Source organism: Melozone crissalis, unplaced genomic scaffold (assembly GCF_028551555.1).
Source record: "Melozone crissalis strain CALT ecotype California unplaced genomic scaffold, PUWL_Pcris_2 ptg000045l_1, whole genome shotgun sequence".
NCBI lineage: Eukaryota > Metazoa > Chordata > Aves > Passeriformes > Passerellidae > Melozone > Melozone crissalis.
Window position 1 is genome coordinate 31,443,296 of NW_026535823.1, and position 24,837 is coordinate 31,468,132.

Below are 24,837 nucleotides of genomic sequence, written 5' to 3' on the forward strand. Positions count from 1 at the left end.
GGGGTTTTTTGGGGTTTTTTTTTGTTTGTTTTTTCAATGGCTTGTATGCATGGTGAAGTGGCTTCAGTATATTTACAGCTCAGTGGCTATTTTACTAATCCTGTGTTTGTTTTCCTTCATTCTCTTTGTCTCAAAAAATGTTATTTTTGTTGTCAGGGAGATGGATTCGTGTCTTGTCTGGCAAGTAAAGTGATGTGCAAATGGTTGAATGCTCTGCAGAGCAGTTGGTGCCTGTGTTTGGTTGGGGCCTTGGAGATTTGGGGGTGGTGGATTTTCTGTTTGTTCTGATGCTGTGCTGACAGTCAGGCTGGGCCTTTTGGAAGTGTTTTTCTCACTGCAGTGCATTTTCATCCTGAGGGAACGAGCCAGTTAACATTTTACTTTTTATGCAGTTCTTGGTTTGGAGTCTTCTCCCAGATTCAAAACTGAGTTGCCTTCAGTTTCAAATAAATAAAAGTCTCTCAAGTAAGGAGTTTTTAGGATGCCACAGAGGTGAATTCGAGCTTATCTCTGGCTTGGTGGGAAACCTGACTCCATCCTGCCCTGAGATGGGGTTTGGGTGCTGGGCCCATCCATCACTGTCAGACCCCACCTGTGCCAGGCATTGGATGCTGGTGGCCCAAATCTTCCCTGCCCCTGAATTCCTCATTCCTTCCTGATTCCTCTCTCCTGTCAAATACTTGTCCTGCTGTCCCAAGCTGAAGCCAGGCCGTTGGGGTCATTAAAGTGTGTATGGAGGTACCACAGAAGAATTCCCTAGGAAGCTGCAGGTGCTTTGACCCAGCCAGGTACTTCAAGAGCTTGGGAAAGGAAGAGTGGGATACTTTGGGAATTTGTGTTTGGAAAACAAACCTCAGCTTCCTCAGGGCCCCATCCAGGGCTCCCTGCAGGCTCACAGGGCCACATCTCCTGATTTTCCTGAGGAGCTGTCATGGATCCCTCCCGGGTGTGATCCCTGCACATGCCAGGGTTTTCTCAGTCCAGGCTTGTGTTTGTGTGGCCAGGCAGGAGGGCTGGGCAGGGTTAGGAGCAGGAGTGATGTGCCCAGGATTTGGGTGTTGCCAGAGGCCCAGGGATGGTTCAGGGCAGGGTTAGGAGCAGGAATGATGTGCCCAGGATTTGGGTGTTGCCAGAGGCCCTGGGGATGGTTCAGGGCTTTGTGCTCAGCCCCTGGGAGCTGCACTGAGCCTAAACCTGAGCAGAGAGCTGCAGGTACAGCCACACAGATACTGTGGCTCTCCAGTGTCTGAATAATTCCAAAAGAATCTTTGGGAAGGTTATAATAAGTTTTGAAATGGTAGAATTACAGAATCGTCAGCGTTGGAAGAGACCTTTAACATCATCAAGTCCAGCTGTTGACCCACCCCTAATGAAACCATTAAACCAGATCCAGACAAACACATCTCCCAGATCCAGAACTCCTCAGGGATGGGGACTCCAGCAGCACCCTGAGCAACCTATCCCAATGGCTGACCCCAAAAACAATGAAAAACATTGTCTAGTATCTAACTTTAATCTCCTGTCTCAATTTAAGGTTGTTTCCACTTGTCCTCTTGCTGTTGTGGAAAGTGTCAGGATAAATCAAACTCTCCAACACTGTTTTCTTAGTATTGGAAAGTAGACATTGCTTCAGTCACAGTGCTGGGATAATTCCACCAGGATGTAAAAATAAAGGGGTTTTCCCAGTTAATTACTGCATGCAAAGGCAAATGAAGCAAAATATAGTGGCATTTAAGGCCTTGAGGATGTGTGTGCTGGGACTTTGGGAGTGATGGTGGGGATGGAGATATTCCATGGCTGGGGGAGGAGCAGCTTTAGGGAAAAGGCTGAACCAGGGCAAGGGATGGATCCTGATCCAGGGGAAAGGCTGGAAGGTGATCCAGAGGAAGGGCTGGATGCTGAATAAGGGGAAAGGCTGGGGCTGATCCAGAGAAAGGGAAGGCTGAATACTGAATGAGGGAAAAGACTGGATGCTGATCCAGAGGAAGGGCTGGGTGCTGATCCAGAGCAAAGACTGGGTGCTGATCCAGATGCTGATCCAGATGCTGATCCAGCACAGCCTTCCCACATTGGGAGGGTGAGTGGTGCTGGGTTGTGGCAATAACGCCGGGCCAGCATCTCATTAAACACATGTGGGATTGTTCTGTGAGGGAGCTGAGCCTGCTGCCATCTGCTCCACAGAGCCAGTTCAGCAAGAGGGGTGGGGAGAATAAAGTACAGATGCTAATGGGCTGTGTAAACTGCAGGGCAAGTTCTCCTAAATATTTAGACTCTTTTCCTGAGGTTGTGTGTGGGGCTGACTTTTTCTCTGCTCTGTGAAGTTCCCTCCACTTCATTTGAGGTTGCCACTTAGCTCTGATTGTCTGGTTAAAGTTAGGGCACTTTTAAGTCAGTGAAATTAGCTTAAAGATGCTTTTTCCCCCTAGGGTGGGATTGTGCCCAGGAATTCTTGAATAGGGAGCAGATATCCTGAGTAGGGACTGGACCCAGGCAGGGGCTGAGCAGTTCATGTGTAGCCTCAAGGCTGGATTCTCAATCCTTACTTGATTTTTACTGTTGGTTTACTCATTATGTGTGTTTAGTTTGACTGAGGAATTCCTGCTCTCCCCTCTCAGACGTGCACGGTGCTTTTAATTAAAACAACAGAATATACCAGAGCATTTTAAAGAAATTAACTAATTCAAAATCAAGCAAAATAGGTTAAAAACCAAGCCAAATAAATTCCTGCTGGCATCGTGACTCTTACATAACCGTGGGCGATGTTCCCTGGCATTATTTTGCTAGTTCATAAATGGGCTACATGTGAAAAGGGTGGAAGAAGGTCAGCTTTGTGTTAGGGACAGAAAGCTCCATTCTCAGGAGCTGACAGTTGATTTCCTCCTCGTTCCTTTTGATGTCTGCACACTAAACGCTGCTGCGTGGACAGAAAAATTCAATTCATTTAAAACATTTTGCATCAAAATGACATGCTTTAATGTGTTTCCTTCTGATGTTTAAGTTATCTTTTCATCTCATGAGGGAGGGAAGAAAAAAGCCAACGTGTTTGTAGTTAAAGTACCCAAGCAGAACTTTAAACAAAGGTCTCGATGAAGTCTCGATGTACAGGCAGCTTTTAAGAGTAGAAACCATTTTTTCCCCCCTCCCCTGCCCCCGCTTCTTGGCTCTCTGAGCCTTGTAAGCCCAGGAGATTTATTGCTGCCCTTCCAAATGCTTCTTCAGAATGAAGAGTTCACATTTTTGAAATTCCTCAAGTCCTCAGGAGGGAGAGGGATAAGGGCAAGTGATGATGAGGAGCGCACCAAAGGATTTTCCAGGCTGGTTTTGCTGCCTGTGACTGTGCTGGGAGGGAATCAGCTGAACCTGCATCAAAAGAGCTCTTGGAGCTGTGGACTCCAAGAGTTGTCAGGGAGATGAATTTGGATGAAATTGGAACTTTTTAGTGATTGCAGCTGTTAGTGCTGATAATGCAGTCCAGGGTGTTCAGGAATCCCTGTCCTTGGCCAGATGTAGCCACGTGTGTGACTCAGCACTGACAGAACTGGGATCCATCCCCTCTGTGAACCCCCAGCTCCCCTGGAGAAATGTCTTTACAGCCTAAATTACCTCAATTTATTGCCATTACAGCTATTGATACCACTGATCGCTGTTAAGAGCACAAAGGAATATTTTAGGGATAGTGTACAATTGTACATTTTCCAGTGGAGATGGCCCCACTGTCCCCAAGGGGAAAGCTGCCCTTGGCAGTGAGGAATCTTGAAAGAGAAGCTCAGGTGATCAGGCAAACCTTTTAGTAAAGCTGTTGGTGTAACCCCAAATCTTTCTAGTCTTATTTTTCAGTCTGGAAGCAGACTATAACAAGGTGTTGAGTGTATTTTCCTCTGTGTCTGTAGGCAGGGATGGCAGCGTGGCTGTCACCTGTCCCCCTGGGAGCTGAGCTTCCCACAGCAGGACACAGCTCTCACTTCTATCTTCTGATAAATCTCTTTTTTTTTGCTATTAATGAAGTTGATCTGATCGTGTTCAATTTGGGTCTCACTTGTCTCTTTTCCACATATTAAATTTGTCTAAGTTTGGCTCCCAGCCTCTCATGTTGGAAAGAAGCATTTTTAAAAGTAGTTATATTGGGTTGAATGTTTAGCAAAAGAAGGGTCACAGTTTGCACGTGGAACTATTTTTAGCACCTTAGGTCAGTTTGGTAAATAAACAGATGTGTGGAAAAAAACCTGTTATGTCTTTGCCTTCCAAAGTCAGCCTCTGCATGCAGATCCCACATGGAACATGATTCCCTTGGGAAGCCTGGCACTGGGAGAGTCCCCAGGCCCTTCTCTGACCCCATTTCCTCACCCATCACCCCTTGGCGCTGCTTTCCTGGGACATTTATACAGAAAAGCCTCTCACACTTCCTTTCTGCTTTTTCTTGCAGAGGATATTCAACTCCTTCGTGTACACAGAGAAGATATCAAATGGAGAGAGCGAAGTTCAGCAGGTGAGTCCAAAACCCTTTCACCTCCACTGGCCGGGTCAGCTCAGGGAATTCTTTCTGTCTGCATTTGTGGCCCTTTCCCAACCTCAGATCACAGCCAGGAGCAGGATGGAAATGGGGATGGGTGCATGTGCTGATGGTGATGTTAAGAATTTTGCAAAGCTTTTCCATTGCTGGGTGTGGGGCTGTCCCTTGGAAACAAAAGGGCCCTCGTGAAGAAGCGCCCATTAATCGTCAGCCTTTCATGTTGGAAGTGTCTCTTTTCGAATTTCAAATTCAAAGTAAACCCATTGATATTGTTATGATGGGACAGCTACAGCCTGGTGCATCACAGGTGTGCTTGAGGGGTATTTGTAATTTTATGGGGTTTTACAGGAACACATTTCAACATTTAACACTGAGATACTACATGGGCAGTTTGCATTTGAATACATGTGTATATTTTTAAAATTAACTTTGGATTCAGTTTTCAAACAGATCAAGTAGGTCATGTTTCATTCTTTCAGAAATTATAGTCTCAATTATGTTTGTGGTAAAGGTGATGGGTTTTGGTCAAAGAAATGGAACAAAGAACCAGCTTTTCTTCCCAGTCTGAGCATGGACTTGCTCAGCCTTCAGGAGTAACCTGACCTTCCTAGACCCCTCTCAAACCAGTTTTAATGTTCAGGAGAACCAGAAGCTCCTCAGAGTGGGGCTTTCCCTGGGGAAGAGGCAGCTGCAGCTCAGCCCTCAGGCAGCCCCACTGTGGTTCCCAGAGCAGGTCAGTGCATGGCATGTTCGTGTGGGCTCACACTGCTCCTGGAATGCAGAAATAATTAACTCTCCCAGTTGTGCTTCCTGGAAATGGTGACATTTCCAATCTTCTTTAATTCTTTTACTGAGGAAAAAGTCAAAGCAGAGTTGGTTCAGATGGGATTGTAAGGAACTTTTAGGCTGGAAAAGACCTTTAAGACCATTGAGTCCAGCACTGCCAGGGCCACCTTGTGTCCCCGGGTGCCACATCCACAGGGATCTTAAATCCCTCCAGGGATGGGGACTCCTGAGCAGCTGTGCCAGGTCTGGAGAACCCTTTCAGTGAAGAATTTTCCCAAATATCCAATCTAAACATCCTCTGGTGTAACTTGGGGCCGTTCCCTCTGCTCCTGTCCCTGTTCCCTGGAGCAGATCCCAAACCCCTCCTGTCAGGAGCTGTGCAGAGCCACAAGGGCCCCTGAGCCTCCTTTGCTCCAGGCTGAGCCCCTGCCCAGCTCCTCAGGGATTCTGCAGCCCCTGCCCAGCTCCTCAGGGATTCTGCAGCCCCTGCCCGGCTCCTCAGGGATTCTGCAGCCCCTGCCCAGCTCCTCAGGGATTCTGCAGCCCCTGCCCAACTCCCTCAGGGATTCTGCAGCCCCTGCCCAACTCCCTCAGGGATTCTGCAGCCCCTGCCCAACTCCCTCAGGGATTCTGCAGCCCCTGCCCATCTCCCTCAGGGATTCTGCAGCCCCTGCCCAGCTCCTCAGGGATTCTGCAGCCCCTGCCCAGCTCCCTCAGCCTCTCCTGGATCTCCAGACCCTTCCCCAGCTTTTTGGAGGTTTTGGCATGCCCAGGTGGGTGCTTGCAAGCAGAGGGGCCACGGGAATGTAATTGTCACCTGAGTTTAACAGTTTAAATCCCACCCCATCCCAGCATCCCCCAGGATGGGCCCTGTGGCTCTGTGCTGTGTAGGGCAGCATTTCCAGGAGTGTTTCTGGGTGGTCTGTGCACCACAGAAGGGCCATGTGGGCTGGATCAGACGTATCAGATGGCTTTTGAAAGGCAAAACTGTTTTTGGGAAACCAAGAAACTGGATTAAAACTTCTTTGAAGTCCTGACTACGGATTCTCCGCTGAGGAAAAGACAGTCCTTGTTTCCCAGAGCAGATGTCTGTGTTCATCCCAAGTGGATTTAAAGAGCTGTCCAAACACTGGAGGTGGGGTGATGGATTTGGAGCTGTCAGGGGAGAAAACGGGGCTCTGCTCAAGTGTAATTACTGTGCTTAAAAGCTCTACACTGAAGTGGATGGAAGAATAATTGAGCACTTCTGGTTCATTAATAACCAGATCTTCCAGCCCTAACGAATCCCCAGCAACAGAACCTGAATTTTGTAAGAGTGGGACATTGAATGGGATCATCTTGAGCAAAGGCAAACAAATGTAAGCAGATGAAATCCCCTGCCAGAGAAATCCCATTTCTGCTTTGCTCATTCATTAACAGTTTCGTAGCAACTGATATCCAAAGGCAATTAATGACAGTTTTATGTCAGCTGGGATTTGGTTTTTTGGCAGAGCACTGAACTGTTGTGGGGGTGGTGGGTTTTTTGTACCAAACCATGTAAATAATGACTCTCAGTTTATTGAAAAAGTGAAAGATTCCAGCTGTTGGCCTTCAGGCCTAACTGTTCAATACCTTTGGCTTTCTTTGTGCCACACAAGGAGCAGGTTTACCTCTCAGCATTGAACTGGTTACACTTCTAAGGTCTGCAGTTACAGAATTACTGTGGTACCTGACAGGTAAAACCTTTTCTGCTTTGAATAGGTTATTAAACATGGGATGGCAATGGCCAAAACTGACTTGGATTCCTTCCCTGGGAGTTATTTCAGTATCGGAGAACTCTCATATGATATGAGAATGCAGTGCTGTGAGTTAGTGATGTAAATAAAGTGGGACAGGAGGAGTTTTATGAGGGGAAAATCTGCATTAGCTGATTTCAAGGAAGTCAGTGTGTGTTCAGTGTCCTGCCAGACATCTGCTTTCCGTGATGTGGAGAGCAGGGATCTGGGCTCCACACAGGAGAGGGGTGAAATGCTCTCAAACAGGGGTAGATTGACCAGCTTTGAGGAGAAAAATCTTGAAAAGCTCAGGCCATGCTGCCATTGGGTTGGATTTTTAGTTTGGTTGGTTTTGGACTGGGCAAAGAAGCCTTTGGGGAGGAAATAGATCTGAAATGTGCTGAAAAAATTACATTTAGCTGTTGAGCACAGCACGTTCCCTGGCTGTGAAAACGTGGTGTGTTCACACACATTAATGAATTGTGAGCCTCACAATAAAAGGCAATTATTGTGTGTTTAATGTACTTCCAGAATGATTCAGGAATTGTGACCTCTCTCTAGGTTTTGCTGTGCATCCTGTTTAACATCTTCCTTGGAATAAGTCTTGGGAGGCTTTGCCAAAGGTACTGGCCAGTAGAAAACCTCAAATGAGTGCTGGTTTCCGTGACAAAATGCACTTTGAAAAGTGGTTTCCTGCATCCTGGTTGCAATAATGGAATATATTCTCAGTGTCATGCAGAGAAGCAGGAATGGGGGCTTTCCACAAGGGAGAATGGACTTGAGTTAAAGGAGGGGAGGTTTAGATGGGATTTTAGGGAGAAATTCTGCCATGTGAGGGTGGGGAGGCCACAGAAGCTGTGGATCCCAGTGTCCCAGGCCAGGCTGGAGCAGCCTGGGGTAGTGGAAGGTGTCCCTGCCCATGATGGGGTGGAACAGGATGATCCTTGAGGTCCCTCCCAACCCAAACCATTCCAGGACTCCATGAATGGTTGGAATCCTTTAAAACAGAGATGTGGCATGCAGCTGGAGGTGATTCTGTGATCCTTCCCTGAGCCATGTCCCTGCTCACCTCTGGCTCTCCAGGGTTGGTACAAAACCAGTGGTTTTTTCAAGAGCCACGTAGATGAAAAATAAATAACATTAAAAGTTTCCTAGGTTAGGAGCCTGTGGATGCACAGTTGTGATACAGCAGCAGGAGGAATCCCTGGTAGGTGTTGGAGAGAGGGGTTTTTTCCCAGATTTTTCTGGTTTACAGAGGGAATTTAAACCTCCAAATTCCTACTCAACTCTTCCATGTGTAAGCAGTCCTTTCCAAGGAGCTTGACAGTGTTAAATCCCTGTCTGTGAGTCCATCCTGGCATCCCTGCCTGTCAACCCCACTGATGCATATTTTATATACAGGCTTGGAAACATGAAAAATACCTTGGCTTTCAAGCTGCAGCCAGAAATAAAACCTCACCTTGGAGCTCTGCTTTCCCTCAGAGCTCCCTGCAAAGGGAAGACTTCAGAGCTGTGGAGCTTTGAGGGGGAAGAAGCTTTAAAAAAAAGCTCGAGGGAACGATGCAAATGAGGGAAATGTCTCTGGGAAAATTAGAGGAGCTCAGTGATGTTGTGATGAAAGGTTGTCAGTGGAGATGGTGACAATTGAAGTGCATTACCCAGGGGTGCTGCAGTAATAGAAACAGGTGTTACAGTCCAACCTGTCTGCAAACCCAAGGGCTTCGGCTGCGTGTCAGCTGCCAGAGGAAATCCAGGGAAAACAGGGCTAATGGCTGCATTGTTCACAGAGAGCACTCTCTGCTCATTGTTTTGTTTAGTAAAATCAAGGAGAAAACACAGAAATCTGAAAAATGCCCACGGAGGCTTCCCCTTGCTGCTGTTTTTGAGATGAGGCAAAAAGCACTTTGTGTGGGATAATAATATTTATGTCAATCTCAAGGTATCCAGGTTGATTTCAGTCTCCATTAAAATGGGTGAATTGGAGGATTTCTGTGGGAGCAGGAAATGTCTGTCACACTTGGTACCCACCCAGGTGTGAGACACCCCTGCCCCTTTCCTGTGCCTGATTGAGGGCAGGATTTTCCATTTTGCCTTAAAAATACTTCAGCAATTATGTAAGCATGGTTTCATAGTTCAGCCTTCTGTCCTTTCATTATTTGTTATCTCTCTTTCTCTACTTTGGAGGTTCTGTGGGTCTGGCATCCGTCAGCATCCAGCAGCTCTCCAGCTCCAGGCAGGTTAAAAAAAGCAGGCTATGTGCTGGATAAAAACTTCATGTTTTTATTTAGAAAGAGGAGAAGGTGATTTAAGCCTGCAGCTTTTACTGTGACAGGCTCCAGCAGCCGAGTGCATCGCCCTGCAAGGGGAATAAAGAAAGTTTGGGAGTTTGAAGCCCAGCTATGGAAGAAAGGTTTGTTTTGTTAGGCTTCATCTGGGTGATGCTTCTCAGCTTGATTAATTAGAACCATTTGTTTCTAGTATTTCATTGGTGGTTTACCCTCAGTTTCTTAGCACAGTTTATTCATTTGAAGAACTTTTCAATGGAAAATTATTTTTGGATCATCTTTTCCTCAGTGACTTTACTGGGTTTGCTGGTTTTGAAGCGGTGTGGATTGTTGGGAGCATTGTCTCGGTATCAGAGGGCAGTATTTTTAGAGTTCTTTATATTAGACCAAGTGAGATGCTGCAGCTGTGGGCAGGGATGGTGTCTGGAGCTCTGGGAGGTTTCAGATCCCTGGCTGCTGACACGCACTTGACTCCCGCCCCGACCAGGGCTGGATCCCCTTCCAGAAAAATAACAGAGTGACTTTGAGCCATTCAGAGCTTTTTCCATGGGAGACGCACTTTGGGAACAAAGCATTTGCTTTTTGTCAGCTTCTGAAGTACAGGATCCTCTGAAAAACACATTTGTCAGGTCTTTAGACTCGGCACAGCAGGGTGAAATTCAAAGGCTGTGGGGTGCTTTTATCGTTCAACCTAGAAGGTGAAAACTCATCAACACCGAACCCTCAGCTTGAGCAGCATTCATTTATCAGAGAGCTGCTCTGATTCCAAACCAGAGGCCTTTTGTTCTGGGGCCCTGTGATGGTTTTATGACTGCTAATGATGCTCAGCAAACTTCAGCTCTCTCCCCTCCTCCTGATTTCAGGTAGGGAAACAAGAGGGAAATCTCAGATTCAAATATCTGGTTTGCCTTGGCATTTCATTTGAGAAGAGAACTTTGTACACACCAAATCTAAATGCTTTGATTTAGGAAACTTGGCCTGTGTTTGTTTGAGAACACAATTTGTGCTGTATGACTGCTGCACCATCCCCCCATCCATGATGGAGTGAGTATGAAATTCTGGAATTCCTCATGCTGTCATTTAATCTGCAAAGAAAATGAGGACTTCTTTGCAAAATAGCCTGAGTTTTCTGCTACTTTGGATAAAAACAGGGAAGGCAAAACTCCAAAGGTGCCTCTTACCTTATCCTCATCTTCTTCTACATTTCTCCCACACCAGTTTTTAATGGTGAGTTTTGAACAATTCCAGGAGAATCCACTTCTGAAGAACACGTTTGAGGGGTACAGCCAGACACAAAGAAATCTTACTGGAAACCAGAAAAGGATCTCCCCAACAGCTTATTATCCTAACAACTGGGAACAATTTACTAGTGCTGGATGCCTAACATGGAGGAGCCCATTAGCAGTCCTCTGGTGCCTTGGCAATAAATCATTCCACAGAACTAATTAGGTGTAATTCTGAGAGTCATTTGAGCAGGGTCCTATTAAACCTGTGCTCCTTGGAGCCCTGTCACGGTCCCCAGCATTCCCTGGAGCAGGCAGGCAGGGCAGTGCTGTTATCAGGGAGGCCTCCTGCCCCTCAGAACCGAGTAAATCATGACAAAAGGGCCTGTTGGTGAGAGTTAGGAGAGACATTTGTTAGTGCAGGGATCTGGAGAATCCAGGGCTGTTTGCCAGCACACAGGAGCAGCAGCGCTGTTCAGTCATCCCTGCAGGGTTTGGGGTGTGCAGGGAGCAGGAGAGAGGAGTGCTATGGACTGAGGGACTGATTTAGTTCTGGAGAACTTTGCAGAAATGCAAAACAGTATTTCTGATTATTTAACACCTTTGTTGCTGAAGAGAAGATTCTTTCATTTGGGATGTGTCTGGCTGATTATTAAATATATAATTGGTTGGTGTGAAAGGGATGCAGAATATGCAGAGCCAAATAAAAAATCCTGATCCATTTCATCAATTCCTGCCTTTGATGAAAGACCAGGAGTGAAGGTCTCAGTAAATGTTCCTTGTGAAACCTGATGCCTCCTGGTAACTGTGTTCACTGTCACGTTTTCTCCAGGAGCAGCCACAGATTTTCCTTTCCCCTTTTCGCTGGCAGTCATTAGTCGGGCTCGCTGTGAAGTGCCTAATGAAGGGACACAAATGAGCTCTTCTGTCACAGCACCGTCACTCCAGCTGCCTGGGATGTGTCCCAGCAGGCTCAGCCCTTCCCAGTGCCTGGAATCTGCCTGGCATGGAGAGGGCAGAGATGCCACAGGCACCACCGGCCCGCAGATCACACCAGCTTGGGAGTATTTGCCAGAAAAAAATTCATTAATTTTACTTTTATTTTAATTTTTTGCAGAAGGATTTAAAAAGAAGGGCTGAAGTACCCAATTTGCTATTTCCAAAGTGAACCACCCTATTTTTTTTTAACGGTCTGAGAATTGCATGGGAGGGGCCACAACCTGTTTGTTTTCACTTTCTGAAAGGAGCAAAATTGTCTCTTTCAAATCACAGTGTCACCTCTAAACCTTGTCCTGATTTATAAGGACTCCCTCTGACAACAAAAGGCTTCAGGAGGAATTTCACTGGTGCAAGACTTTTGTCATTATTTTCTTGCTGCTGTAGTGTAACATCAGTTAGAGATTGTTCAGTTTGTGGTTGAAGCTGTGGATTGTGAGAAGGCTCAGCCTCCCAGGAAAGCAGCAGGGAATGCAGCTGGAAAGCAAAAGCTGGGGTGGTTATTTTGCCCAAATCTCCATGGGAGAGGTGGTGAAATACTTCTGCACAGATCCACCTGATGAAGAGGCTGCTGAGGAACAGAGGAATATCCACGGCAGGATTTGGGGTTATTTGGGTTCCTAGGATCCTGAGGTTGCTCCCATCAGTGGGAGATTTGCTCTTTGCTCCTGGAGCAGTAGCAGTTCTGTACTGTGAAGGCATCTCCCAAAACCATTATTTGGACTTTCCTGAAGTGTCCATGTATAGAACTTCAATAAATTCACTCCTGGCCTGGTTTATTCTCCATCACATTCCTGTCAGGCCTTGGAGCGAGCACCTCAGTGTCACATCCAGCTGTCAGTTCTTAGTGAAGGGGAAGTTCATGTAATGGAAATCACACTTTTCAAACATGTAAAACTCTGAAGCATCCATTGCTGGATGGTAAATGTATTTTATTTTCTTATATGGTCTCCTTGCTGCAGCCAATATTAATTACTTGACTTCTTGCTTAAGCCACAAAAATAAAAGCACAATGAGCAAATCAGAAAACAATTGTCTTTAACACAGGTTCTAATTGCTTGCTAAGGAATGGGGTAATACAGAGAAACTGGGTTGATTTTAAACTTCCTTGTGGCTTTTTTTCAGTTGGCAAAAAAAATCCGTGAGAAGTTCAACCGGTACCTGGACGTGGTGAATCGGAACAAGCAGGTGGTGGAAGCCTCGTACACTGCCCACCTCACCTCGCCCCTGACTGCCATCCAGGACTGCTGCACCATCCCCCCTTCCATGATGGAGTGAGTATGGAATCCTAGAATTCCTCGTGCTGTCTTTTAATCTGCAGAGGAAACAAAGGTTTCTTTGCAAAGTAGCCTGAGTGTTGGGAAGGATGAAAGTTTGACAAGGAAGTCTCACAGATGCTTGGCAGAAAGATTTTTGAATGTAGAGTCTGAAGAAGGAATAGAGATGGCAGCAAGTTTTGCTATAGAAGAAAAGAATTGCTGAGCCAGTCTCACTGGATAACCAAGCAGCCAAAGGGTGTGTTGGTTAGAAGGGGTTTTTATTACTTAGAGCAAAGGATAAACCCACCTCAAACAAGAAGATGTTTTTACCAAGCAGGAAGATAGCACAGGCAAACAAGGCAGCAAATGCAGCAAGTAGGAAAAAGGTCTCAGAATTTTCCACTGCAGGAAAACTGAAAAACAACTTCTAGCTTAAACTGTAATGTATTGACTTTTAGTGATTGGAGAACAGTGACATGAATATGGTAATTATAGGAGTTATGATAGGCTATAGGTAATAGTTAAGGTATGGATTGGTTCTGCTGTATTAAGATGCTCAGCAAAGAAAAGTGTATAATGCATTGGAACCAAAATCAAAGTATATAATGCATTGTAACCAAAATTAAAGTATATAATGCATTGTAACCTAAACTAAGAGTGTCCAGGCCTGCCTGCAGCTGGAGCTGACAGCTGTAGGCACAGCTCTGTCACCCACGACCCTGGACTGCTGTAATGCCTTGGATACAATAAACTGCATTTTGCAGAGTTGCCTGGAGTCCTACATCCCTCATCCAGGCTCTTACTCCTGAGTTTTCTGCTAGTTTGGGTAAAAACAGAGAAGGCAAAACTCCAAAGGAGCCCCTTATCTAGTCCTCATCTTCTTCTACATTTCTGCCACACCAGTGTTTAATGATGGGCTTTAAACAGGAGCTGGGAATCAGCTGGAAGCAGCAAAAGGAAGAAAGTTTTTGTACAGAACACCATGAACAAAGAGTCTGTCTAGATCCAAGACACTGTTTTTGCCCTGAATAACTCTCCTCAAGCTGGTCATGGGACCTTTTCCTGTCCTTTGAAGTAGCCAAAATCACGAGCTGGTCAGTCCATCACATGCTGACTGCACTGTGCTCCACTTTAATCAGGTTGACATGCTGATGTTTGATAGCAGAGCTTGCATGAAATCGAGTCCATTGCTTGGAAACTGCATTTGTTCATGTTCAACTTGGTTTGGTTTTAAGTCCAGGAGTTTTGAGTAGGCTAAATCCAGGGAGTTGGTTGTCTTAAAGCATTTCTGTTGTGCTGCATATTTGCAGAAATTTCTTTGGGTTTTCTAACTGTAAAAGGGGTGATAGAAGCCCTGATTTTTCCAATTAAAGAGGAGTGATTTTCTCGAAATCCTGAACATTTTAAACATTTATTTCCATTTGTGCAAACCTTGATTACAGACTGATTTTTATGGTTTATATCTCATTCTGATTTAAACCCATTTGAGAGGGAGGAAGGTAATTTGGGTCACCAGGTGACTCCAAGGGCACAGGTTTGGAGTTTCTGTGCAGTTCCTGCTGGACAGGGTGTCTGTGGAAAATGCTGCCACATCCAGGCTGTTGGCAGGGCGGACAAAAGGGACAGGGATTCTTTGAGGATGAAAACCTTTCTGCCCTCTGCTCACAAAATCCATGCAGCAACCACCAGGCAGCAGGAACACCTCCCAGGCAAGGGCTGAGGGGGAGGAGAAATGGAATTTATCATCCCCCTTGTCGGTGTGGCCTCATTTTTCATTAAAAAGAGAAGTCTGCTTTTAGTCTGGAACTTTAGTGAATTCCTTTTCACTTTGTCCTCCAAAATTACATAGCTTGGAAGTCCTTCAGAAATTTCTTTACCTGTGGTGAATCCATAAGAATCCTTCCCAGTAAGAGGTTTAAAACACAAACAGCTGGCAAAGCAAAAGGGTGAATTTGCTGTTTGCACAGCTCCTCGTTCAGGCTCTATAACGGGATTCTCATCATTTAGTTGCTTGGATCAATAATTAAATAATTCCCAGAAGAGTTTATCAGCTGCAGGATGTTCTGGACCTTGGCAAGACCTGGTTGAGGCTTATCTGACCATTGGACACAGTGCTGTCTATAGGAAATCCTCTGCAAGACAAAAAAATAATGTAAAAATCTATTTTCTGTTTGAAACTTCCAAGTTTTAGCTCCATACTTTGTTCATTGCCTAAATGCTTTGTTCATTTGTCTAAATGCTTCTGCCATAATTTCAGTTTTTCTCCTCTTTCTGCCTCTCCCATCTGCTGCTCTTCCTTTCATTTTCCTTCCATGTGGCATCACCTTTCTAGGAGATTCCCCATTTTGGTTAAGTATCAGGAAAGAAGCTGATTCCCATGGATATTGTGATCAGATTTTGAATTCTTCCATCGTTAATTCATGGACTAACTGGGCCTGCACTTGCAGGAAGTTAAATTAGATGTGACACTGCTGATAACAGCTTATCCTTGGTGCTTAAAATGTTTAATGTTGGTGTAAAGCAACAATAATGAAAATTTTTTTCTTAAAGTATTTATTAACTGCAGAAGAGGTAACGTGGAAAAAGACCCAGATTTGTCTGTGAAAATCTCTTTTTTTTCCCATGAGATCCTTTGCCTCAGATTGTGCCTTGGCCTTGTCTGAGTCCTCAGGGCTGTGGTTTTCATTCTGGAGGGTTGTGAAATGTTTGTGTTACAGCTCCTGAACTCTGTGTTGTTTTCTTCTTCTGGCTGTTTCCTCATGTGGCCTCTGCACTGAGCAAACATTTGAAGCAAGAACAGTGTCAGAAGTGCATTATCTATGTGGTATTTTTAGATATTTTAAAGTATTTTTTAGGTATTTTTATGTATTTTTATTTTTGTGTTCTTTTTCTGGCTGTTGCCTCATGTGGCCTCTTCGTTGAGTAAACATTTGGGGAAAGAACAGTGTCAGAAGTGCATTATCTACTGTGTATTTTTGGGTATTTTTAGGTAGATTTGAAGGTTTTCCCCAGAGTGTTTAAGGCTCTTTGTCACTTGGTGTTCAGCCTCTTATTGCCCAACTTATTGACAGTGGGAATGCTGAAAGTTTGGATTGGTTTGGGGAAAATTAACTTGGGAAGGATGAACTATTCTGTAGGGAAAGGATTTTTAAATTGTTATTGTTCCTTTTTCAAATGGATTGCTGACTTCAGTTTGTTGTTACCGTTAAGAAAATGATCCGTGAGCTTGCTTGCATTTCTCCTGAAAATCCAAGCATTGGTTTGTCATGTTGCTTGGGATAAACTGTGAGATTTCCACACCTGGTGGCTATAAATAAATTATAGAAAACAGCACAAACTGGGTTAGAAAACAAACCTGGCATTTCAATTGGTTGTTTAATGAGCAGTGAGATATGATAGAGAAAGCAATCTTTATTTTATTGCCATTACATGGTGTTGGCTCTTGCAGTGGAGAGCCCAAATGAGTGAGTTTCTATGTGATTCCAGTCTGGATTAAAATTCCCAGCCTGACTGTGCTTTTGGTTGCTGTTTTATACCCCAAATATTCTGGTTTCACTGGTGTTGGACCAGCAGCTGTGTCTGTGCCCCCTCCAAGGCAGGGCTGTGCAATGGAACTACCTTGGTTTGGAAAGCGGTGAAAAGAAATAAATTGGAACCTGCAAACCCAACTGGATGAGGCAGCACAGTTGGTGGCTATCGAGTGGTTTTGGCAAGGCCTTAATTCAACAAACATTTCCTGATAAAATTACACTCAGCTGCTCTACCAAAGCCTCTAAATGTGCTTGGGCACAGGGAAATAATCCCACGCCTAAATCCATGCGCAGGGGCTGCCAAGAGGGGTGAGCAGGGCAGGAATTGTGTTCCCCTGCTGGAATCCAAAATGCAGGGAACTCTCAGAACTTTGGGCCTGTAAGCCAAAGCTTAGAATTAAACCCAAGATTTGACCTGAGACCTTGGGAAAAGCTCCCAAATTGAGGTGCCAGAAGTGAGAATGTGGATTTATAGTTTAAGGCAGAGACACGTTAAGCTAAATAAAAGAAGGTTTAGAGTTCTAGAGTTTAAGATGTGGAAAAGTGACAGAGATAACAAGAGGTTTAGAATGCAGCACTGTAGGTTTGTGTGCCATAACATGATTGGCTAAGAAAGCTCAAACTGTAGCATGAGTCCATAAGACCAAATATGTAAGGATTGGGTCAAAAGCATAAATATCCTTGCTGGCAGTGTTTTATTGGTTAATAAACCCTTAAAAGGATCGTGACTGGAGGGCTTGTGACCCTCTGAGCCGTGCAGTGAAGATGTGAGCCCAGCTCACCCTTCCTGCCTGTGTAGAAGATAAGAAAAATAAATCCCATCATCTGAAGCAGCTCAGAGGTCCCATCTCTAACTCATCCAAAATCCCCACGTTTCCCTTTGGTGTTTGCTGATCCTTTCTCCAAAGGCAGATGATCTCTGCTGGCATTTTCAGCCCTACCTAACCAAGCTCTGGGAATGGCACAGGGGCAGGCAGGGAGCAGAGCTTCCCAAGCTCTTCCCACGAGGTTGGTGTGGAAATCGGTGCCTGTGTTTGTGTCCCTGGGGTCAGACCTGGCACCAGCTCCTTTTCCCAGGCTGCTCCAAGCAGACAGAGTTAATCTGGACAAAGTGCTCTGGGCTCTCAGCAAACTGATGGGAGATAAGGAAAATGGATGTCAAGTGAGGCGCATCTTCTAATCCTGGAGGAAATCCCTGCTGGAAAAACAAGCCTTGTGTCCCTCACCACCACAGGCTGCTCCATAAGCCATGAGGAACGGATTTGATGCTGTCTCCAGACATCCCCTATCACGATGGAGCTGGGTGGTGATTTACCAGACAATGTTTTAATTAAAGTGTCTTTCTCCTGAAGAGGATGAAAGCCTTTGTGTACAAGTTGGAGTCTCCTGGTTTTTGTGCCTGAAAGACCTCAGCAGGTATTGAGAGAATCTTGGCTCTGGAATGGGCTGATGGAGCAGCAAGAAGGGAGGGAAAGAGTAAACAGAATTTATTTATTTATCAAAAGTCCTGAGTACCTGCAGTGGGAACTCCTGGGATGTCTGTCAGTTCTGGGAAGTGTCTAAATAGGGATTCAAGAATTGAGTTTTGTGAAGCAGGTTTGGAAGCTTTAGGAGTTTCTACCTTTGCAGGTCTGCATGGCCTGGCTTGGGAGCGATGACTGGAATAACTTCAGTCATAGGGATGTTAATATGCAAATGAAATTACATAAGTTTAACTCATATTTTGGATGGGATGGCAACAGGCGGATAAAGAGGTGGTTTATATTGAATATTTGCAAATGAAAGGAAATCAGACTCCTTCCACTCTAAGAATAAGTCATCTGTGTGGGTGATGGTTGAGTATTTGTCTTCTACCCACTACACAAAATGTCTTTTTCTGGAGAAGTTGTGATCGATGCTCTCTTGTGGGAGACTTCCAGAAGTGGCTTTCTGTAGTTGCAGTTTTCCAGGGAAGTTGGTTGTGTTAGGGCCCATAGAGCGCCTGCCAGTGGTTTCTAACACAGAAGGATCACCTTCTGCAGTAGGATCACCTTCCAGAAAATAAAGATTATTCAGATGCATTTATGAGGAAATGCAGCTCTTCCTGCAGCTTTCCAACAAAAACCAGGTGATGCTTTTAAAGGGACAAAAAAAGTCTTCCCTGAAATAATCTTGATCCAGTTTTGGTACCCATCACTCTGATGTGCTCCAGCATTTCGTGTCCTCGGCTCTGGAAGAGAAGGGAAATGCAGTTTCCATGGGATGTGAGCAGCTCCAGGGAGCTGCCCCAGTGTCCCTCACTGCCCTCCTCGTTGGGCAGGGTCTGTGTGCTGCAGGAATCATCCCCTCCTGCCCTGGAGCCACAGCTGGATTTCCCTGCTGGCTGCTCAAGGGAAGCTGCCCCAGCTCTCCAGAATCCATCTGCTCAGGGGCACTGCTCTGCATTAACGCTCCCACCCTGGCTGCCTTGCAAGGCAGCTGCAAATCTGCTCTTGCTCTTTGTTTAACTATGCTGATAAGAGCTTGGGGAATGCATTTATCCAAATTTGTGCAAGGAGCTGGAATGGAGAAATATTTGTTGGTAAAACACCCTACTTGGCAGTGGCGCATTGCAAACATGAATGGAGCTGTTTGAATAAGGGAGTTTACAAACCTCTATTTGAAAATCATTTACTCCCTGGCTGTGATACTGCCTTCAGAAGGGGTCTGGTTTTTGCTTTTTTTTTTTTTTTTTAACAGATGGTTAAATATTTGCTATTGCAGTTCAATTTTATCACAGCTCTTTCTGTGTTTATCTTTGCTCTCTGGAGCAGTTAAGTGGGAGATAACGGGAATCCCATTCAGTTCCTTGGCTTGCTGCAGTACCTGAAGAGCTGCACTTCCATAGGAGGCCTGGGGGGGCCACAATAAATGAAATTTAAGATGTATTTGCTGTTCTGACAGAGTTTCAGGCTGCAGTACAGCCCAGGGGGTCCTAGGAAATGTAGGGACTATGCACAGTCCTGGCATTTGTCCATAAAGTGCAGCAGGTATTTAGGAAATTTCTCTGCTGGGCTCTTGTTTTTAGTTCTAATGTGGTAAAATTCCTCATGAAAAAATGGGGTTTGGAATAGAAATTCCTCATGAAAAAGTGAGATTGGGAATAGTTTGCGTTCCTGAGTTGAATCCTCCTTCCAATAGTACATTCTCTTTACATCTGAGAGCAGCTATACTTGGATTTTTCAAGAATGCTTGAAATAATGGGAGCAGCTTTGGTGCCTTGCCAGAAGAAATTGTGTAACTGAGCCATCAGTAGCTTTTTTCTTTTTTTCAGTTGAATTTATTCATAAAAACATTGTTTTCCAGCATTCTGTTTAGATGCAGTGGGAACCCTATATTTAAGTATTTATGTAAAATATGAGTTAAAATCTTGCCTTGCAATCAAGCAAACAAGGCCTAGCTGGGAATTTCAAAGGAAACCCTGAATTTTGAGTGAACTTATGTAATTTCATTTGCATATTAATGTCAGCTTGAATTTGTATGAAGGGAGAGAAAAGCAAAAAATTAGTGTTAAAACAATGTGACGCCCTGAGCAGCTGCTCAAGTGCCGTTTTTATCCACATCTCCCTCGTTTTCCCCCTAAACTCCAAACACACAAAAGAAGTTGATTTACACTGTAAATTCAGGCCGAGCAAAATCCAATTGGAGCTCACTCGAGCCCCGTTTTGATGTCAGATTCAAAGCTCCTGCAGATTCATTTTATCTCCTCCGCTCGCCCGGCTCCCGCTCGTAAATCCCGCTGAAGGAGAATAGAAATGAGCGCGGCCCGGTGGGAATTTCATGCGTGAAGTTCAAAGCAGTTTGCACATCAGAGGCAGCGTCAATCACGGCGGGATCTGGGGAGGCAGGCAGGGAGCGTGGGGCTCCGTGGGGACCCCATCAAAGTGGGAGTGGCGGCTCTGTTTGCTCCCTCGGGATGCGCCTTCCATCCCTTCTTCATTAAAGGGAATCCAGGAGCAGGACGGGGAGAAAGGGGGGTGGGCTGCAGGAAAGCTGCCTTGGAAGTGAATCTCTGCCAGTGGGTTTTATTGGCTTCAAATCTGTTAAAAAAACCACTCAGAATTATAGCGCGATAACGTCGGTGTGGGGTTTTTGATGGGGATTTTGGAGGGTTTTCTAAGTGTTGTCGTCTGGAATATTTTGGGTGAAATCTCAAGAGGCTTTTATTTGCCTTATAGTCATGCTTCTGGGAAAAGTGGGAGACACTGGTGAAAATCAAGGGAAACACTGGTGAAAATCAAGGGAAACACTGGTGAAAATCAAGGGAAATACTGGTGAAAATCAAGGGAAACACTGGTGAATATTGTGGGAAACACTGGTGAAAATCAAGGGAGACACTGGTGAATATCATGGGAGACACCGGTGAAAATCAAGAGAGGCACTGGTGAAAACCAAGGGGAACGCTGGTGAAAATCAAGGGAGACACTGGTGAATATCAAAAGAAACACTGGTGAATATTGTGGGAAACACTGGTGAATACCAAGGGAAGCACTGGTGAAAACCAAGAGAAACACTGGTGAAAATCAAGGGAGATGCTGGTAAAAATGAAGGGAGATAGTGGCAAGAATTTAGGGAGATACAGGTGAAAATTAAAGGAAACTCGGGTTAAAATTAATGGAGACACAGGTAAGAATTTAGGGAGACACTGTGAAAAATTAAGGGATATACTGGTAAAAAGAAGGGAGATGCTACTGAAGATTTAGGAAAATACTGGTAAAAATGAAGGGAGATAGTGGTAAGAATTTAGGGAGGCACAGGTAAAAATTAAGAGAAACTGAGGTTAAAATTAGTGGAGACACAGGTAAGAATTTAGGGAGACACTGCAAAAAATTAAGGGAGATACTGGTAAAAATAAGGCAGATGCCTGTGAAGGTTTAGGGAGATACTGGTAAAAATTAAGGGAGATACATGTAAGAATGTAGGAAGACACTGGTAAAAATTAAGAGAGACGCGAACAAAAATTTAGGGAGACACAGGTAAGAATTTAGGAAAACACTGGTAAAAATTAAGAGAGGCGCAGGTAAAAATTAGGGCAGACAGGTAAAAATTAAAGGAGACAGTTAAGAATTAAGGGAGGTAAAAATTAAGGGAGATACTGGTAAGAAGGGGAGACAGGTAAGAATTTAGGGAGACACTGGTGAAAATTAAGGGAGGCACTGGTAAAAGTTTTAGGAGACTTTGGTAAAAATTGTCTCCTGTGCAGAAAAAAGGTGCTGGTCAATGCTTGTCTTCAAATATTAAAATGCAAATATTTTTGGTGTTTTAACTTTTTCCAAAGTGAGGATGGGAAGGTGTGTACAGTTTGAAACTTGAGTGGAAAATGTGTGAGGTATAAAGGTGGTAGGAAAGGTAAAACAAGTATTTACAGCTAAGAATACAAACATCCATTGGAAAGGCCGCTTAGCAGTGCTGGGGCTTTGGTTTTAATTGTGGCTTTAACGGGGAAGATGCTCAAATATATTAATAATGCATTCTGAATGAAACATAGAAGCATGTGGAAAATTCTCTGGTGGCATTAAAATTATGACAAATATTGCAGTGTAGATTTGCCCCAGTGCTGCCAGTTCCTGTGCCTGATGTTCAGCTGTGGTGGGAGCTGCTCTCTCCTCCAGGTCCTTGTGCCATGGAACCAAAACTATTCCATTGCAAGGGACAAAAAGTCAATTTTAAGGCAAAGAGCAGCTGAAAGGAGATTTGAGGCAGGCATCCCACCCAGCCCAGTCTGGGGCAGCCCCTTGCTCAAGGCAGGCAGGTCTGGTCTTTCATTTATGGGATGGAAAACAATTTTTCGTCTTTTATTTATACTTTTTTTCCTCATTAACTGTATTTCCTTTTTGCTGTAAGAAGGAGGGATGGGATTGGGCTGCAGGAATTTTTTTGTTTCGTTCTTCAGCCGTGCTGCAGATTATTTAGACATCCACAAATTCATCTTCCTGGTGGATAACTGGTGGGTAACTGACAGGGGCTTCCTGAGAAGAGTTGAGGCCTTGGATGATTTTTGGAGCATGTTGAAGCATTTTAATGCAATAAATGAATAATGTTGGTTGCTAACAAGGCATCCTGTTGCCATCACTAATAGATTTTGATGGGAGCTCTGGGACGATCCGTTTACATCCTGAAAAGTCATTATTTTTCACTGTGGGGTTGTTCCTCAGCCTTGCTCGGAAATATTTCTTTAGGATGGAGATGTTTAATGCGCAGTTTTTTGGGTTTGCCCCAAGACAAACACGATTTTTGTGGAACCCATCCGTTATCAATCAATCTTAGGCTGGAGATTCCTCAGCCAACAAAATATCAGCAGCAGTTTTGCTCTCTTGGAAAGAGCCGTGATTTTTTTGAACTCTGTGTTACTATAAATAATTATTTACATTGAAACATTAAAAAGCTGTGTTTTCATTGTAAATGTAGGTTTAGTAAATAATGTTTAATTGCTGATCCTGCTGTCGTCCTTCCAGATTTGATGGGAATTTCAGCACCAATCTCTTACTATTAATAGTTATTGACGCCAAAACATTAAAAAGCTGTTTTTCTATTAAATAAATCATCATTCAATAAATCATGTTTGATTGCTGATCTTGTTGTTGTCCTTCCAGATTTGATGGGAATTGCAGCACCAATCTCTTACTATTAATAATTATTTACACTGAAACATTAAAAAGCTGTGTTTCCATTGTAAATGTGGGTTTAATAAATAATGTTTGATTGCTGATCCTGTTCTTGTCCTTCCATATTTGATGGGAATTTCAACGCCAATCTCTTACTATTAAATAGTTATTTATACTGAAACATTAAAAAGCTGTGTTTCCATCATAAATGTAGGCTTAATAAATAATGTTTGGTTTCTGTTCCTCTTGTTGTTGTCCTTCCATATTTAATGGGAATTTCAGCTCTGTATTACTATAAATATTTACATTGAAACATTAAAAAACTGTGTTTCCATTGTAAATGTAGGTTTGATTGCTAGTTCTGTTGTCTTTCCAGATTTGATAGGAATTTCAACTGTCTGTTACTATAAATAATTACTTACATTGAAACATTAAAAAGCTGTGTTTCCATTGTAAATGTAGGTTTAGTAAATCATGTTTAATTGCTGATCCTGCTGTTGTCCTTCCAGATTTGATGGGAATTTCAGCACCAATCTCTTACTATTAATAGTTATTTACACTGAAACATTAAAAAGCTGTGTTTCTACTGCAAATGTGGGTTCAATATATCATGTTTGATTTCTGATCTTGTCGTTGTCCTTCCAGATTTGATGGGAATTTCAACACCAGTCTCTTACTATTAATAGTTATTTACACCAAAACATTAAAAAGCTGTTTTTATATTAAATAAATCATCATTCAATAAATCATGTTTGATTGCTGATCCATTGCTGTCCTTCCAGATTTGATGGGAATTTCAACACCAGTCTCTTACTATTAATAATTATTTACACTGAAACATTAAAAAGCTATGTTTCTATTGTAAATGTAGGTTCAATAAATCATGTTTGATTGCTGATCCATTGCTGTCCTTCCAGATTTGATGGGAATTTCAACACCAACGTTTCCAGAACCATCAGCTGCGATCGCCTCTCGACCACTGTCAACAGCAGAGCCTTCAATCCTGGACGTGACTTAAATTCTGGTGAGCAGCTCAGTTCTACTTTGGGGCTTTTTTCCTTCTGTTGTAGGGCTTTTTTCCCATTAGACTCCAACATTTCCTTGGCACAGAGAATTTGCATCGATTGCCATAGCAACAAGCTTTTATTTCTCCTCGCAAGTGTCACACTACTCTTAATTTGAGATTTCATGATTGAAAGCTGATACCTAAAGTAATGCCCTTAGTCTAAGTACTTTATAAAAATGTCATGAAGATTTTATTCCAGCCTACCGTGGATAATTTTGTTGTGGTTTCTGCACTTTTTATTTCTTCCTTTTTATTTTTTTTTGCCAAGGTTTTCTCCTTCCTAGGCCTGTCTGCTTTGGCATCAGCAGTGTCAGCTGCTGCAGGGGCCACAAGGGGAAGTTTCTCTGATCTCCTTAGCTGAGTTCAGCCCATGTGAGGCTGCCTTTGCAGTGATATGCAAAAACTACCAAATATGAGGGCATCTTAAAATATTCCCTGTCTTTGTCTCGTCAGGGCATTTTCTCAACACATTTAAGGACTTAGAAATATGCTTAGAACCAAAATACACACTACTTATCCCTGAAAAATTCAGCTTTTGGGCCTCTGCTGCAGCAAGGTTTTCTTCTTTTTTTGCATCCTAATCAGTGTGGATTAATACAGGGATTTCAGTTGGGTTTAGTCAGACTTCACCCCAGTTCCATCTGACTTTTCAACTTTTTGTGGTGCTCAGTGTTGTAAATTAGGGAACATTAACAGACTTTGTGGATTTTATTTTGGGGAGGTGTTGTTTGTTCATTCTTTCGAGGGAATAATGCAGACTTGGGATTTATTTTCATTTTCAGAGGTCTTTTGGAATAAAATGCTG

At 43.9% G+C, this 24,837-nt stretch overlaps 1 protein-coding gene across 1 annotated transcript in view; it reads left to right on the forward strand.

Annotated features, from left to right (window-relative positions):
• The window catches only part of CACHD1 (cache domain containing 1), an 89,616-nt gene that overhangs the window by 24,381 nt on the left and 40,398 nt on the right, over positions 1 to 24,837 (forward strand). Inside the window, exons 2-4 of the mRNA XM_054285724.1 lie at positions 4,424 to 4,486; positions 12,680 to 12,828; positions 23,884 to 23,990. Of these exons, the coding sequence (XP_054141699.1) occupies positions 4,424 to 4,486; positions 12,680 to 12,828; positions 23,884 to 23,990 (319 nt within the window). The remainder of the gene's footprint in view (positions 1 to 4,423; positions 4,487 to 12,679; positions 12,829 to 23,883; positions 23,991 to 24,837) is intronic.